Genomic DNA, 18,513 nt, shown 5'->3' with positions numbered 1-18,513 from the left:
ATGCTGCCCGGGTGCCGTGCACCTCTTGCACCCTCCGGTTGGTGTGGTTCTGCAGGCTATCAGTGTCTAGTCACACCATACAGTATACTCAGAGCCTGCCTCATTTACCATGAGGCACAAGATGGGGGGCCTCATTTTAAAACTTCCTCCTTACAAAGAACAATAAAAAACAGCATAGTTATAGTTGCAAAATAAATTACTTATTTTTAATATTAAATTCATAATATAAAAAATAGAGGCTGCTGAAAAATTTGTGAGGCTTCTAGCTTCCATTTGAAATACATTGTTCTTTCCATAGAATATAAAACTAACAGGAACTCTGTATTCCACAAAATTCATGTATCTAAGTGCGTACCATTTTTTTGCTGGACATATATACACGTCCAGCAAACCTGGATAATATTCTGTCCATCTGCTGAAAGAGCATGGATAAGAAGTGTAGTTTAATCGTCATGTCCATTAGAAGGGGCCATAGTCCTTCATGCTGAAAAGAACACTTAAGTAGATTACTTGGCATATGTAGTAGCTATGCTCAGTTGCCTGCCGTTTGCTCGGTAACCAGAATCTAAGTTATATTAGACTAAATATCAATGAGTTATATTCATTTTGCTGCTTGTTTTTATCGTATAATTATAGTTTTTAATGTCAGCACAAAATAAGAAATTCGTTCATACTTTCTTCACTTCATATTGTATCACTATGGAAGATCAATGTCACTATCAATTTTTTTGCTAATTATTTTAATCGCCAGTACATTTTAAAATTCTCCAAGAACTTAATTGAAGATAATTATTTTTGTCAAACAATTATTTTATAAATTCATGAAAATCCGAATCTAAAAATGAATACAGCCTCCATCTGTTCCAAATTGAGTTTCCTATTTTATTCATAATCTTAGTTAGAAGGTTAGTTATCATACGTAAATCTTGAATCATTATCATGTAATGCATAATTTTTATAAGGTAATCTGTAGGTTTTTGCATTTCAACTTTCTTGGTTTTCCCCCTTAATCACTCACTACAAATCAAAATAAATGGCAGTTATGAAGTCAACTGTTATGTACATATTTTAGACTAATTTCGATATTATGCGGCAGTTTTGAAGTAGCGATATTTTCACTATAGTTTATCATTTGAAACATGTGTAGGTTCATGCATCAAAATGAAATTTTATTTCCAAAATTTTTATAACAGAATTAATTCGCCTCTAATGGCTAACTCCCTCCTCCCAACATTATCACCACACACACTTTCTTTTTATTTGAATTCGTTATTTTTCCAAAGTAATTGTACTGTTGCAGTTTTAATCAAAAGACAAAGGCATAGAATCTCTGATAAAATACCATTGGATATAAATTAAAAAGACTCACAATCGAAAACTCCAAGTAAAGCAGTTTAACACCATTTGTTGTTCATAAAAACAAAAATAATAAAAAAATCGTTCCTGAAATTGAAATGTGCGACCCATATAATCTTATTTTGCAAGGAAAGGAAGCAAAATGTCATATTTATTTCAATAAATGTTATTTAAAAAATATACATATTTGACATAATATTTCCAAAGCAAACAGACATTTTGATTATTTATTTTCGCACATGTGAAATTCGTTTTTATTTGGGAAGAGACGCAATAAGTAAATTGTGCAGCAAAAAAGGGTCAATCCAAGAAATGTGCACATAACTACAATAATCCGTTAACGGCGGGGGGGGGGGAGTTTATTTCATTGTAACAGATATGCTGAAGAAGTTTCATCAGCATTCTGCCTTTTTATTAGGTCAAAGGGATTTCGAGTATATTTGCGAACAGATATATTCAACATAACTAGTGCCGCATTTGAAGAAATATTAGTGGCATAATAATAAAATAGCAAAATTCCTAATGCTTCAGAATAACTTGATAATTTTGATACCAAAAGAAGATGAGACACATCTGTAGAAATCTATTATTATTATTAATAATATTAGAGTCCTTTTAATTATGAACTCTATAAAGATATACTTAATATATTTGTATTTTTGTGTTTTTAAATAAATGAACTAGTTTCATTTTGTCACAGATGGTTTTCGCTGGACTACCTGGACTTTTATTATTATTATTATTTGACACCTCCAGGGAGTCCAAAGACTCATCGAGGGAGAGTGTGCCAACAGCATCGAACGATTGATACCTTCCAACTACTAACCGCGCTCAAACTTACTTAACTGAGCCATTAGTAGCAGAGGCTCTACCAATCGACCAACTTTTAGACTATTGTTCTTATCAATTTTGTAAAAACTCGATTGTAGCTTAAATATTCCAAAGCACATTACATCGATTTTTTACTTAGGTCAAGTCCCATAAGAATGTTGTAAAAAATAACCTTGTTTGTCTCTGTATATTTTGTATTAGATATTTTTGTAAATAGCTCTTTGGAAATTAACTGTATATACTTCTTTAATAAGAATATGTTAGAGTGTTAAAAACAAAGGCAATGTTTTTCGCTGGAGCTATATGTAATAGACCTACATGGCAGCATTTGAAAGGTTGTTTATTAAATTTTGTGTGTATGAGAAAGGCTTACAAGCTCTGCACATAAACACCTCCAATGTCAGTCAGAAAGGTTCAAACAACTTTCCGATGGTCAGCAACTTACAGTCAAAAGAAGGCACAAAAGATAACAAAGAGTGGGCCGAACTTTAAACTTAAGATGAAAGAATCATGCCGAATTCTTCGACGGTTACAAACTTCGTGCGAGGTCTCAGAGAAGGTCTCATAATAAAAGGGGACAGAGCCAAGTGTATAGGGCTTCCTGGATCCAGAAGTCGCTAGAGAGAGAGAGAGGGCTTCCCATTGCCAGAGAGGAGCTTCCGGTTCCAGTCTTAAGAGAAGGCTTCGAGTTGCCGAAAGGAGATGTTCCAATCGCTAGAAAAAAGCTGGCAATTCGAGTTAGTGGAGGTGGTAGAAAGAGGAGGCAGTCGTCCAGGCATTTTTGGCGAGACAAATTACCCGAAGCACCTCGGCTTGGAAGTTTTTCTCTTCGCCGTGGGAGAATAACTTTTTGCCGGAGCTGTATATGAGTACTACAGGGCACACTTCACAGTCCGCTATTTTCCCAATGAGATATTTCTAAAGCCAGATTTCCTGAAGAAAGCTCAAGATCTGAGATGAGAGAATTGCCTTAGAACTTTTTGTGCAAAACCTTTGACTTAATGTGCAATACAGAGCTTTTGTAAGTTATATACCTTTGTACAATTCCTCTTATAATGTGTTTTACTTGGACAATTAATATTTAGATTAACAGTAATAAGAAGTGTCATTAAGAGAATCTATTGGCATATTTGATGTTGATATACAGTTTGTAAAAGTAACTTAATAGAGAGTTAGCTATCCTCTTTGTAAGTATACTAGAAGTTTAATAAGTGGAAATTGTAAAGAAGTAAATAGGTTTTTGAGTTAAAAGAAAGTTTTTGCGATCATTTTGAAACACGTTCCAGAGACAACAGAGGTTTTTCTATGTGCTGCTGCTATTTGTATTAATTAGTTGGGTAAGAGCAGTTTCTATATCACATAAATAGAGTATTTGAATTTCAAGTTTATTATTATTTATAAATTAAATTAATTTTTCAGTTCATTTTTTGTGCATCAAGATTCTAGTCATTTTAGGGTAAAATGTCAAGTAAAAAGCAAGTTATCATTACTATTTTTTGCCTCTTTGTTTTAACTAAAGCTGGAATTATTATGCTTATTACTGCAACTTAAAAAAATAAAAGCTGGACACTTGAATAAATCTTGTAATAAATGTTGTAATTCCATAAATATGATGATTTTTGCTATGATTTTTATTACGTAAATTCAAAATTTTTATTTTTAGTGAGAATATCTGAACTTTACAGTTCATGAAGTTCCAATTTTTACCTTAATTTGATGGCATTTAAATTCTTTTTTTTTTTTTAAACTTTTATCTTTATAATGAATTATTACCATACCTTTTAATATTTTTTTGGTATTCAGAATTTTTGTAGCAACTATGATGCTTGTCAACGAAGTTTGTGAAACAAAATCAATGTTCTCAAAATCAATAATCAACACTGCAATTGAAATCTTTCACAGAAATATTTTAATTACATCTTTCTTTAAATTAATTATGATTCAGTTACATGGAATATTTAAAAGTGTAAATAATATATATATTTAGAATTACATTAAAAGATTTTAAACTATTTAGAAAATTTAATATTAAATATGAAATATCGTAGAAGTTGCATAATTATTTATAATCCATCAATATAAGTTAGTCATTTATTTATGTAAAATGACTTACAAGGTTGCTAGTTTAATATTACCAAGATTTTTTTAATATTAATATTTATTGTATACATGTGAAATTCGTTTATATTTTTGGGAAGAGACACACTAAATAAATTGTGCACCAAAAAGGGTCAAATATTGTAGAACAGTAAAGGAAATTCCAAAAAACGGTAATTAAACTTATACAGTAGTTTGTTACCGTTATTTGGCTAGCACAGTACTTGTAAAGCAGTACTATATACAAGTGTATATACCTAATTATATGTATATGGTTAAAGTAGTTGTCGCAGTCGGTAAGAATATATTATTCAATTAATTATTATTCTTATTTTACTATTACCTGTGAGAGCCTGTGTGGCTCAGTGGATGTGGTGTCTGCCAACCACGGCGCTTGGCCGCACGAAGGAAGACTTGGTTTCGAGTCTAGTCGGCGACTAGAGGAAATTTTTCTAAGCCTTTTTTCGACCGGTTCCCGAGTTAGTCGATCTCTGGCACGGGCAAGCAGGTTTTTCCTCCCGGAAACTCGGGTTTTTCGTCCCGTAAACTCAAGAAAATCGACCGTAGAACCCACATTATTTCAGACATTAAATATATTGTGTTAGGGTTAGGGAACACGAGATGGCGGCACATTTGAGCCGTCTCTCTTCACTGAGTACCGCTTAATTAGGGATAGCCTTGGGCCATCTATCTCTGATTGGTACCAGTGGAGATTGAACTGGCCACTCAGGTTCCAAAAGTTAGATAGGGCTAAATGGCCTCGCCTACTCCCCGTATACGGGAATAAAAAGGCGTTAGCTGATTTTTTTTTTTTACTATTACTCGTTTATTTTAACAAAACCAAGATACTACTGTTTCTATTTTTGTATTTTTTAAGCTTTTAACGGAATTGTTTATTTTATTTATATGTTTATTTTGGATTTAATAAATATTTATTTCGCTTTTGATAGATTAATACACATAATTATGCCAAGAAAATTTGAATCCAGAGCTAGTAAAAGAAAACGACTTAGAGAAAATGAAAACAGCTAAATAGTCAAAAGGGGGCAATTTTGTCTTTCTTGCGTTCTGAAAATGAAGAATTTCGTAGAACTAAAGTTGTACTTCACAGTTCTCGGAATTTTATTATTATTATTATGTGACACCTCCAGGGCAAAGACTCATCGAGGGAGAATGTGCCAACAGCATCGAACGATTCAAACCTCTTCCAACTACTAACTCAAACTTGCTTAACGTTTTGTGAGTCATTAGTAGCAGAGGATCTACCAAACGACCAACCTTTCATTATCAGGAGGAGATAAAAGTGAAAATGAAGAACATTAAAATGATGTGGAAAAGATAGAAGGAGAGAAAGAAGTAAATGAAACAAATCAAGAGGATTCTGAAGAAAATTTTCAATCGGAGTCTGTACTTACCAGCAAGCAAGCTATCTCTTATCCTACCGATATAGCAGTGCGGCCACTTACTATTAATGAACAGTTTATCGAGCATATTTTAATAAATATGCCCAGAATGTTGGTAAAATCGAAAATTAAAAAAAAAAGAAAAATACACAGAACGCAATAGAATATATGTCAGAAATGTAAATATGTCACATTTTTACTGTAAAAAGGCGAATGGAACAAAGGAGAAACGAAAGTGGCTATTTTTTTCAGAAACCATCAAAGCAATTTACTGCTTTGTTTGTAAATTGTTTTCTAAGTCAAATAATGAAGGGTTTTGATGACTGGGGAAATATAACACGAACCTTATATCATCACGATCATTCTACTGATCATATACGAGCGATGTGCACATATCGCAAAAGAAAATCAAGTTCTTTAAATAGTCGAATTGATTATGAATTGATCAAACAAATACAATCTGAATTGTATTTGTTTGATCAATTCATCAAGCATCCTCTGTGCTTGGCCGGTCGAAGTTAGACCTAAGTTCTTGTCTAGTCGCTGACTGGAGAAACTTTTTCTAAGCCTATCTTCGACCGGTTCCCGAGTTAGTCGATCTCTGGCACAGGCAAGCTGATTTTTCCTCTCGGAAACTCGGGTTTTTCGTCCCGTAAACTCAAGAAAATCGACCGTAGTACCCACATTATTTCAGACAGTAACATATCTTGTTAGGGTTAGGTACCAAGAGATGGCAGCACTTGTTTGCCAGCCTCTTCATCGGTGGCTGCTGTAATTAGTGAGAGACATAGGCCAGCTATCTCTGATTGGCTTCCGATGGAGATTGAACTGCCCACTCAGCTTCCAAAAGCTAGATAGTGTATAAAGGCCTTGCCTACTCCCTATTAGGGAATAAAAGGCGTTAGCTGATTTATTTTTTATTTAATAAATTGTTATTAAATTATCTTAAATTTAATGACAGTTTAATTAAATCAATCTTCTTGTTATTATATTAAATAATAATAATAATAACAACAAGAAGAAGACGACTTGTGTAGCTCAGTGGAAGTGGAGTGGCACCTGCATCCTCTACGCTAAACCGCACGAAGATAGATTTATAGTTCGAGTCTAGTTGCTGACCTGAGTAACTTTTTCTTAGCCTTTCTTCGACTGGTTCCCAAGATAGTCGATCTCTGGCATGGGCAAGCGTTATTTTTCTTCCCGGACTCTTGGGTTTTTCATCCCAGAAACTCAAGAAAATCAACCCTAGAACCCACATTATTTCAGACAGTAACATTTCCTGCTAAGGTCAGGTACCAAAAGATGACAGCACCTGGTTGTCGGTCTCTGCCTATAATTAGTGATAGATATGTGCCAGCTATCTCTGATTGGCAGTTAAATCTCCAGTGGAGATTTAATTGCCCATTCAGTCTCCAAAAGCTAGATAGAGTTTAATGCCTCACCTACACCCTATAAGGGAATAAAAAGGCGTTAGTTTATAATTTTTTTAATTATTTCTCAGATAAATTACATACATTATATTAAGACAATTATGCATAACAAATACTTTCTCGTACTTAAAGTTTTTTTTTTTAAATAATAATAACAATAACTGTTTACAACATATATTATTATTATATTCATAATGATGATTATTACTGATGTTTCTTTGCAATTTTACACTCTATATATACAATATCAATGGATATAATCACTCTATATTGCATACTTTTGTTACAGTTACATATACATTTGATTATATATAATACTTACTTTATATACATTTGTTTACATATAATACATACATTAAATACTTTGGTTTACATGTGATACCTACATTACATGCACTTGGTGATACATCTTGGATGAGAACTAATTTTTCTCTGCTTTCATCCTCGAAGCTTATATGTAAACTTATCTGAGGATGACACCAGTTGGTTATTATTTATTATATTATTTTTTCCTGTGTTGGGAAGCTACGAAATCTATGATTGAGAAATTCGCGCTCGCTCGCGCGCGCGCGCGCGCGCGCACACACACACACACACACACACACACACACACACACACACACACACACACACACACACACACACACACACACACACACACACACACACACACACACACACACACACACACACACACACACACACACACACACACACACACACACACACACACACACACACACACACACACACACACACACACACACACACACACACACACACACACACACACACACACACACACACACACACACACGTATGCCTACACAGCGCCCTCTCATATAATAATAATAATAATAATATTAATAATAATAATAATAATAATAAGCTAACCCGATTTATTCCCTTACAGGTAGTAGGCTAGCCGTTTTAACTCTATCTAGCTTTTGGAAAGTGAGTGGGCAGTTCAATTTCCATTGGTAGCCAATCAAAGATTGGCTACCAGTGGAAATTGAACAGTGAACTAGTCCAAAACTACCATTAATTATAGGCAGCTACTAATGAAGAGATGGCAAACAAGTACTGCTATCTCTTGGTACCTAGAAGTACTTACATTTAACAGAATATATTATTGTCAAAAATAATGTAGGTTTTACGTTCGATTTTGTTTGCGAAAAACCTGATTTTCTGGGAGAAAACACCACATGCCCATGCCAGAGATCGACTAACCTGGAAACCGTCGAAGATAGGCTTAGAAAAAGTTCCTCTACTTGGCGACTAGGCTTAAACTGAAGTTAATCTTCGGGCGGCCTAGTGCAGAGAATGCAAGCGTCCACAGTCTCATTTACTCAAGATTGCAGTTGCAAAGTTTTCAGTCATCTGTAGAATTTCAAATTTTTGCCATCTTCCTGGTTGGGTTGTCAAACTGCTTGTTTTGTCAAATCGACGATTTTTTTTTTTTAATATTCTGAAAATCCCTCCACATGTTTGGGAGTATTTTGTCTTCTGGTTCACCCTACATTGGCTTTAAATAAGAGTACTTCAATTTGAAACATTCTGTATGTACATATCTTCCTTTATTTCATACCACATTTTTGAAAACCAGAGGCATATATCATACAGACAGAACATCTCACTGACCTGGTTGGCTGAGGGGTTACTGTATCCACTCTCCAGTCAAAAGGCTGTGGGTTCGAATCCCACCTTGGGCATGGATGTTTGTGATTGTCTTGAAAATACTAGTGGTGGTGGAGGTGGAGGTGGGCAGTAGATGGTGTTGGTGTAGATGATGCAGTTTGCTGTCTTGGTGGATTGAATGGTGGAGACAGAGAGTTGTAGAGTAGGTGTCCTCCTTCTATGAGTTTTAGACTTTTTGGAGGTGACACATAATAATAATAATTAACATTTTTTTAATACACTCTCCTTGAGTACTGATGGAAGGAAAAAAAACAGAGATATACTGTCACTTAGTTGATTAGGTGAACTTTGTGCACATTCATTAAAATCCTTCGAATTGCTTGATGTTGTCTCAGTAATCCTGATACTAAGACTCTTCTCCAATCAAATTGATTGCTTTTCTTGTTAGATGCTATGACACTTTTTTAAGACAGTGAGTTCAGTGTCTCTGATTCTGTTACCACTAATCAAAAGATAATCGTTTGTTTTAGAGGTCTACTTCTACGTTTTATTAAATTTTCTATTTCCTGTTGCGTTTATTTCCTCCTGGTAGGAGTGCAGCTGTTGTGATGAGTGTCCAGCACAATGCACCAAGGGATCACCAGTAGTGTTGAGAGGGAAGCAGTGGATCCTAAATCTTTAACAAGGGCTCGTAAACTCTCTAAATTAGCACCATTAAAACTGGATGGAGATTACATTTAACAGGATATATTATTGTCAAAAATAATGTAGGTTCTACGGTCGATTTTGTTGAGTTTACGTTGCGAAAAGCCTGATTTCTGGGAGAAAACCCCACATGCCCATGCCAGAGATCGACTAACCTGGAAACCGTCGAAGATAGGCTTAGAAAAAGTTCCTCTACTTGGCGAGTAGGCTTAATCTGAAGTTAATCTTCGGGCGGCCTAGTGCAGAGAATGCAAGCGTCCACAGTCTCATTTGCTCAAGATTGGAGTTGTAAAGTTTTCAGTCATCTGTAGAATTTCAAATTTTTGCCATCTTCTTGGTTGGGTTGTCAAACTGGTGCAATTCGCTCTCTGAAGACCTGTTAAAGGAATGGATATCAGAATATGTGAATGGTCATATAGTGATAACTTTTCCTATACTTTTACATAGAGGGATGCCTTTTAACTATCCTTGAGCAACAACTTTTGAATAAAATCTCTCAACTTTGAGGATTCCCACCTGAAATTTTAAACTACTAAACGTAGGCTCTTCACAACTATAGCATATGATAAAAGAGCACACGGCAATGAAGGCAACCAAGTTCCTCTAAAACCGACGATTCATGCAAAAGCAGAATACCAGCAGCCTGAAGATGCGAAGGAAATCATTTGTCTTACCCAACTGATATTTTCAATCACATCGTTAATAACTTCTTTAGTGAGTGGTGAATTTGATTTATTTACTTGGGACGAAATATCATCACACCTGCAGTCCTTCCAATTAACGGCATTCACTTGTGCAAGACCGTTCGCCTTAAGCGTTTCAGCAATTATTTTGAGAAGTTCTGGCAACTGATCATTTGGGATACACTGACTTCACTGCGATACAAAATCATCATCATCATCTGTTCATTGGGCATCCACCAGTCCTCGCCATCTAATCCTGTTGTATGCTTTTCTGGAGGCTTCAACTCTCTGAAGATCAGTCACTCCACACACACACACACACACACACACACACACACACACACACACACACACACACACACACACACACACACACACACACACACACACCATCCACCCATCTCATTGATGATCTACCCATTCCTCTTTTTCCAGGAACTTGATATTCTATTACTATTCTGATATCTGATATAGGATGCTTACATGTATTTTCCAGAAATAAAGTGCGAAAAAGTGGATTACATGTGGCTAGCACTATTGTATGAGCTTTTAAACTTTAATCCTTCAAATGCAAAAGCAACATCAGATGCGCTTCATTAGAAAGCACATCTTTTATTATTATTATCATTAAACCTCCATGGTCAAGAGATTCATCGCGGATTTCATGTTGTACTTAACATATTGGTCTGATGATTATTCAGTTTTAAAAACAACTGCAATTCCATATTCATAGCTTCTCGTAAAAACTAATCAACAACAGCATGTGCCTAATGCAAATCCATTATGCAATAGTCCGAGATAGCGATATTAAGCTTAACGATAACGATTCCATACTTATACAATCCAATGCTACACCAAACACACCCAGAAATACTGTAAACAATAATATGCACACGTCTCTTCAGAGAAGTATCTCACCGAAGGTAAATAAGGTTGGTTGATTGGTAGAACCTCTGCTACTAATGGCTCGGCAAAGTTAAGCAAGCTTAAGCGTGGTTAGTAGTTGGAAGGGTTTCACTCGTTCGATGCTGTTGGCACACTCTCCCTCGATGAGTCTTTGGACTGCCTGGAAGTGTTATATAATAATAATAATAATTTACAATCACAGCTATAGAAATTGCACAGCGCGGAGGAAACATGTTTTTGATTTAAAGAAGAGTATACACAAAACCACACATACTGCCACCTTTTTACTACGGCACAGGAGTGGCGGTACTTTTAGATAGATATAGGATCATATTCTCGTAAATGGTGAATAGTTATGCATTTTGAATGATAATAAATGTTAATGTAAAGTCTGCAATAATTGCAGTTTTGAGTGTATTTTTATATACTTGGTTTTCGTATGGGACTGTATCGCAATTGCCAGCAGTAGAAACAGGTGTGACTTTGATACCCAGTTAATTTTCACTAAATTCACTGTATTATTTATTTAGTGAATGTGAACATATTTTGTAGTTGTCGCTCAGCGTATGTCAGAACATTACACAGTAGTGTAATGTAATTAACATTGTAGAAAGTGTCATGATTCCAATTCTTAATAATGCGAGTACTTTATAAATTTTTAATAATCGAAGTTGAGGGTTTCACCTGCTGGCGTTAAAAAATAAAAATGAAATAATATACACGCACACACATATACAAATTCTTACAACACCTTACCACTGCAGACTTAAATATTTATCTTCAAACCATATAAATATTGTAATATAATATGAATAGAGTACTGTGTTTGGTTATTGTCTCTTATATGGGTATTCGGTACCTATTCAATTTTTTTTTTCTTTAATAGTTACAGCTCCTTTAGGTGCAATAATCACATCTTTACTTCATATAAGCTAGATTGCAATTATAAAAACGGGAAATCACAAAATAGCATATAAGTGTTAATATTTTTCCATTTTAAGTTCTCATAATGTTATCAAGTTAATAAAACCTATAAGAGGAAGGGCACTAGTAGTGTACTGCAGGGGTTAGTTTTGGGACCATTGTTGTTTAATTTGTATATTAATGATATCAGGATGAATTTAACTAGTGATATACAGCTGTTTGCAGATGATGCAAAATTGGGAAGAGAATGCAGAGTCAAGCAGATATTTTGGCTTTGAAGGAGGACTTAAATAGATTGCATAAATCGGCAGATAAGTGGAACTTCGATTCAATGTTGCAAAGTGTGAGATTTTGAAATTTGGTAAGCAATGATGGGATGCAGAGTATACACTTGGTGGGTAAACTTTTAAGGAGAGGAAATGAGAGATCTGGGAGTGGTGGTGGACAAGGACCTGAAATTCAGGGGCCACATCATTGCTCATGTTATAAAGACATCACATCGGATAATGGCAATGATGTGGAGGACTGTGACATGCAGAAATAAAGAGGTTATCATGCCATTGTATAAGGCCTTCATCAGGCCCCTTATTGTGCATAGATCTGGTCACTGGGTTTTCATGACAAGGATATGTTGGAAAGGGTCCAGAGAAGATTCACAAAAGGTTGTCAGTGGTCTTTGGAATTTGGAGTACGGGACAGATTAAGAGAGTATAAATTGCAAAGCCTCGTGAATAGGAGGAAGGGGGGGGGTGATATGATTGAAACATTATGAGCTAGTCAGGAATTGTTATCAGGTTAACATGGAAGTGATTTTTTTATAGAATGAGAGGGGGGGGATAAAACATGGGGCCATTGCTGGAAACTGTATAAAGAGGGTGTGAGCAGAGAAGTGAGGAGCGGGTTCTTTGCATGGAGGGTGATTGATGAGCGGAATGCATTGCCTGAGTGTGTGAGTGTGTTGTGAATGTAGACACATTGAATCATTTTAAGGCATGGCCAGATGAGCATTTGTGCAATATTATGTACCTCCCATGATGAGTCTCTGACTCCACAGAGGTCAGATGTTAATAATAAATAATAATAATAATAAAAACTGTAACAACTGAATTTCAACCTCAATAACCCCAAGTAATCCTATGCGCAATCTTGGACACCTTAGCAATATGTCCCCTGAACTTCATCTCCCTCTCGACTAACGCCCCTAAGTCCCTAGCCTCATCAATCTCTTGGAGTACTGTTCCATCAATGTAGTACACAGTTGGTAATCTTTTAATCCCAAAATGCATAACTTTACACTTTTCCACATTGAACTGACATCTATTTCCTTTTGCCCATTTTACAAGCTTATTTAAATCATCCTGCAAACTCTCAACATCAGCTTGATTTTTTATTGTGCTACCCAACTTTGCATCATCAGCAAACAACTGAATATCTCCCTTTAAGCCATTTTCTATATCGTTTAAAATGCTTGGGCCATTGTTGTTTAATGCACAAATTAAACAACAATGGCCCAAGCACAGAGCCCTGAGGCACACCACTGGTCACCTGCCTCATCCTGGACTCTGCTCCTCCATACACCACCTTCTGGTATCTCTCCCCAAGCCATTCTCCTATCCATCCCAATCTGCTCCAATTTGCGCGACAGTATTACATGGGGGTATCCTGACAAAAGCCTTAGCAAAGTCCAGAAGTACCACTGTGTAGCTATTTCCTTTCTCCAACTCAGATGTCATTCTATTATAAAAAGCTAATAAATTGCTAAGGCAGGATCAACCTTTAACAAAACCACATTGTCCCCTATAGAGTATCATATCCTGATCCACCCATTCTTGAATTTTGTCTTTAACCAACTTTTCCAGTACTTATAACACCACTCCCGAGATGGTGATTGGTCTGTAATTAACTACTGCAGTTTTAGAGCCACCTTTATGCTAAGGAACTACTTTGCCTTCCTTCCACTCCCTAGGGATCATACCAGAGTTCAAACTTAAGTTAAATAACCAAGCAGGAGGCGTTGACAATTTCTTTGCACATTCACGCAACACCCGAGCTGATATTCCATCTAAACCTACAGCAGTGTTTGCATTTAAATTTTGCAATATACTAAGTACCTCTGATTTCTTAACTTCAATTCTCACATTAGTTATTGCTACAGGTACAGAGATATTCTCACTGGGGTGATAAACTTTTGAAAAGTTATCACTCGGTAACTGTACTATTACATCTGAATTGGATTTAATTTGTCACCTCGATACCATCAGCACCCACTAAGGTTATCCTTCCAAAGTCATTCTTCCTTTCACTTGCCACATAGTGGAAGAACTCTTTGGGATTACCCTTGATCTCCTTGGCTAAATTCTTCTCATAATCTGATTTAGCTTTTCTTACTATGCGGGTAACCTTCCTAGCTTGAGCCTTGTACTGCTCATGGGTGTACTGATCGCCTTTCTCCTTGTAAATTCTGCATAACATTTTCTTTTTTGCAGATCAAGCTTGATACTACTACTACTCATCCATCTAACGCCTACCTTGTTTATCTTCCTAACCATGGGGACACAATCTGATATTGCTTTCCTCAGAATACCCGCTGATTTTATCCCATGCAATGCTAACATCTTTCCCTTGCAATATGTTCTGCCATGGGACTGATGTAAGCTTCGAAAGCTTGTTATAATTGCCTAACCTGTAGTTCCATATATTCCCCTTCTTAAGAGAGAAATCCACAAATTTTGCAACCTCCCAAGTTGACTCCACATGATCGCTCTCACCAATTGAAGGTAACGAGGACACCTTACTTATGCATATATCCTCTGAACCAACGACCAGGTCCAACACTCTCACACCACGTGTCCCTTCAGTTATGTGCTGTTTCAAGTAATTATCTCGTAGAAGATGTATGAATTCTTTGCCACGTGATATTTCCTCCTTCCAATTGATATCACCATAATTAAAATCCCCTATAATAATCACTAACCCTGCACTCACTGCACTAATTTGCTGATGCATGAATTCAGTATCTCCCCGCCCCATACGCCCTATAGCAGCAACCAACTGTATATTGGGTTGTGTTGATCACTATTTCACATAGTGATCAACACAACTGCCTCAAATGTACTATCATTCACATGTCTATCATCTTGATATACTACTTTCTTTGGCTGCAACTCATCGGCTATCATCAGCAGCAGTACTCCCCTCCCCCCCGTTTTATCTTCTCTATCCTCCCTGAAAATACTTTATCCATCACGTTCAATTCCAGCGACCACATCTTCTGCTGACAGCCAAGTTTCACTAATGCCTACAACTTTTGGTGAGATTGCACTGATTAAAGCCAAAAATTCTTCCCTCTTATTTCGAGTGCTTCTTGCATTTGTATACAAAAATTGTAGATTCCCTTTAGTTCTTGTACCAGCTTTAAAACTGATATATGTTCTACTAATATCCCCTCTATTCTGCAAATAAAGATCAACAATTATACAATCACTGTTTATGTTTCTCCTTCTTATACTCAACCTTTTCAATTTTAGTTTCCCTGCCCAATTACTTCAACTTGTTCAGAAAACAGTAACTTCTTCAATTGCTTATGACCTTCTATGTTCAGATGCAACCCATCTCTTGCATACAGCTGTCTTTTTCCTTCAAACATACTCCAGACATCAACAAATTCCAGACCTCTTTTTTTTGCACATTCTTGCAGTCATATCATTCGTTATCATCGCTCGTCTACTTAACTCATAATTGTCAAAACGAGGGAGCATACACACTATCCTCCCATTGATACTTTTCTTCACGATATCTAACAATGTTCTTAAATCTTTTGCTACCCGATTTATACTACCATTTATGGTGGCTACCCAATTTATGGTGGGTACAAATGACCTGAGAGGTCATTTGTACCCACCATAACTATCATATTTTCTTCATCATGCCCTCTCTTTATTGCTAAAGCCACTCTCTCTATTGTACCACCAGCCAAGCACTCCTCAGGCATACTGCTCTCCATACCCTTGATCATGGAATCACCACTCATAACTTCAAGTCCAAACAAGAGTCACTCACCTCCTCATTTTCTATGCTATTCAGCATGACTCTCCCAGTTTCATTTCTCAATGCTCTTTTACTTACTCCCTCACTCTCACGACCTTGTTTCTTCTAGATCTCTTGTGCTTTCATTTGGCTGACTCCCAATCACTGCCATACTATTTATTTCTTCATCAATCACCGAAGACTCTCCCATACTTAATCCTGTTCTAGTTATTTCAGCTAGAGTAATTTCCATGATCCTAATTTCTCTATTTAACCTATTTGACTCAGATTTAATTTTGAGAACCCCCTTACTGAGCACTTCCAATTCCTCTTGCAAAAGATGAAGGTTACTTTTCATTTTCCCGAACTCCTGCTGAAGTTCATCCGCTACTGTCCTGACTTCTGCTTCCATGCCTAATTGCTCCAGCCTATCCCGACACTTCTCACATACATCGACATTTTCGTTCTTCTCATTTAGCCAAACAGGCCACAGATCCTTCATATTCCTCTGCTTATATATGTATGCGCCGAGGAATATGAAGGATCTGTGGCCAGTTTCTGCGATGCATCCACTGCGAAAAATCCAATGCAGAGCCTGACTTTCGTAGAGAAGTTCTGTTAGCTGCTGACTTGTGTTTCTTGTTGGATGCCATTTCTGTGTGATGTTTTATTTCTGTCTTATGTGTACTTCACACTATACACAATTTATGTCCCTCATTTCCATCTAGATTCTTTGTCTCTATTTTGAGAAGTATAATTCTTTTGCTGCCATTACTATATATCTCTTTCCCCTTTATCTTCCTTTAATACATATATCACCCCCCACTTCTGTTCTTGCTGCTGCATCATTCATGGTTGATCATGGATTACTGCTAATGCCACAAACACATTTCCCTGATATCCTGTATTTTTGGCTTGTGTAAACAGAATGCTGTATTCATTGCTACTTACCCAATTTCAATCATGTCTGACTTGTGATAAACTATCCAGTTTTCTGCCTAACAGTCATTTTCTCTGCTTATAACTTTAGTTTTTCCTTGGTTCACAGTCATCCATTGTCAAACATTGCTTCTTTAAATACAAATTTTTTTAGTCATTCCAGTTTGCCTTTCATTTCCATGCATGCAGATTCTTCCATCTGACACTTATTATTATTATTATTATTATTATTACCCCAAGACCTCATGGAGTCAAAGACTCATCTGGGAGGTCATTTTATCTCTCTCTCTCTCTCTCTCTCTCTCTCTCACACACACACACACACACACACACACACACACACACACACACACACACACACACACACACACACACACACACACACACACACACACACACACACACACACACACACACACACACACACACACACACACACACACACAGCTCATCATACCATGCCTTGAACACATTCAAACTCCTTGCAGACACCACACTCTCAGGCAAGGCATTCCAATCATTTACAACTCGGCATGAAAAAAACCTGCCCCTTACTCTCCTACACACACCCTCTTTATACAGTTTCCAGGGATGACCTCTGGTTTTCCCCAATCTCTCACTATTTTCTGTAGAATTTCTCCAGCATTGATCCTATAACAACCTCTTACCCTTATAATATGATAGATTGTCCTGTAGCATATCTCCCCCCTTTCTCCTGTCCACCAGACTCTGCAAATTACACCTTCTCAATCTTTCTTCATACTCAACGTTCCAGAGGTCAGAAACTACCTTAGTCAATCGCCTTTGGACCCTTTCCAACATCTCTTCATCAAAGAGATGTTGGAAAGCCTTATACAATGGAACAAGAATCTCCCTACTTCTACATGTCAGTCCCCTGCATCATTCCCAGAAGCCTTTGTGTTGTCTTCACAATTTTGGCAATGTGTCCCCTAAATTTTAGATCCTTATCCACTATCACATGCAGATCTCTTATTTCCTCTACCTCCAACAATATATTCTCACCAAGCATAAATTCTGCATCCCATCTTTGTTTTCCAAATTTTAAAACCTTACATTTTGCAACATTGAACTCACATCTCCATTTCCATGCCCAATCACTCAATTTATTCAAGTCTTCTTGTAAGGCCACAACATCTTCACTACTCTTCATGGTTCATCCCAACTTTGCATCATCTGCAAACAACTGAATATCTCAATCCAAATCTTCACCTATATCGTTAATATACAAGTTAATCAGTAATGGCCCCAAAACAGACCCCTGAGGCACTCCACTAGTGACTTTCCTTTTCCTGGATATCACTCCCCCATACACAACTTGTTGATACCTATCAACAAGACTTCTTACACATTAACTTACGCCATCTTTTCAATTTTCATATTCCAGTTATCAGTTCATTAAATGTGTGCTGAAAGTACTCCAGAAGAGTGTGGCAGACATCTCGATCATGTCAAAACTGAGATTGTGGAGTGATGAATGATAAAGGTAAAATGCATGAAAGGTGTGTTGTAAATTATATAGATAAGATGCATTGCAGGAGTGATGAATGGTAATGA

At 36.6% G+C, this 18,513-nt stretch overlaps 1 protein-coding gene across 6 annotated transcripts in view; it reads left to right on the top strand.

Moving 5' to 3' along the window:
• Positions 1-11,267: 11,267 nt before the first annotated feature.
• LOC150102651 (UDP-GalNAc:beta-1,3-N-acetylgalactosaminyltransferase 2-like) overlaps positions 11,268-18,513 on the top strand; it is a 322,880-nt gene continuing 315,634 nt past the window's right edge. For 4 of the 6 annotated variants that reach the window (XM_090399029.1, XM_090399027.1, XM_090399026.1 and 1 more), the window contains exon 1: positions 11,360-11,524. In XM_090399029.1, the coding sequence (XP_090255155.1) occupies positions 11,416-11,524 (109 nt within the window). In that variant the 5' untranslated portion in view covers positions 11,360-11,415. Of the gene's footprint in view, positions 11,525-18,386; positions 18,443-18,513 lie in introns of those variants that run through there. The other 2 variants (XM_090399028.1, XM_090399025.1) reach the window with 2 other exon arrangements.

Source organism: Typopeltis vanoorti, chromosome 10, assembly GCF_054136105.1.
Source record: "Typopeltis vanoorti isolate ZY-2024b chromosome 10, IOZ_Tvanoo_1.0, whole genome shotgun sequence".
Lineage (NCBI taxonomy): Eukaryota > Metazoa > Arthropoda > Arachnida > Uropygi > Thelyphonidae > Typopeltis > Typopeltis vanoorti.
This window is presented reverse-complemented; position numbering and strand designations above follow the sequence as displayed.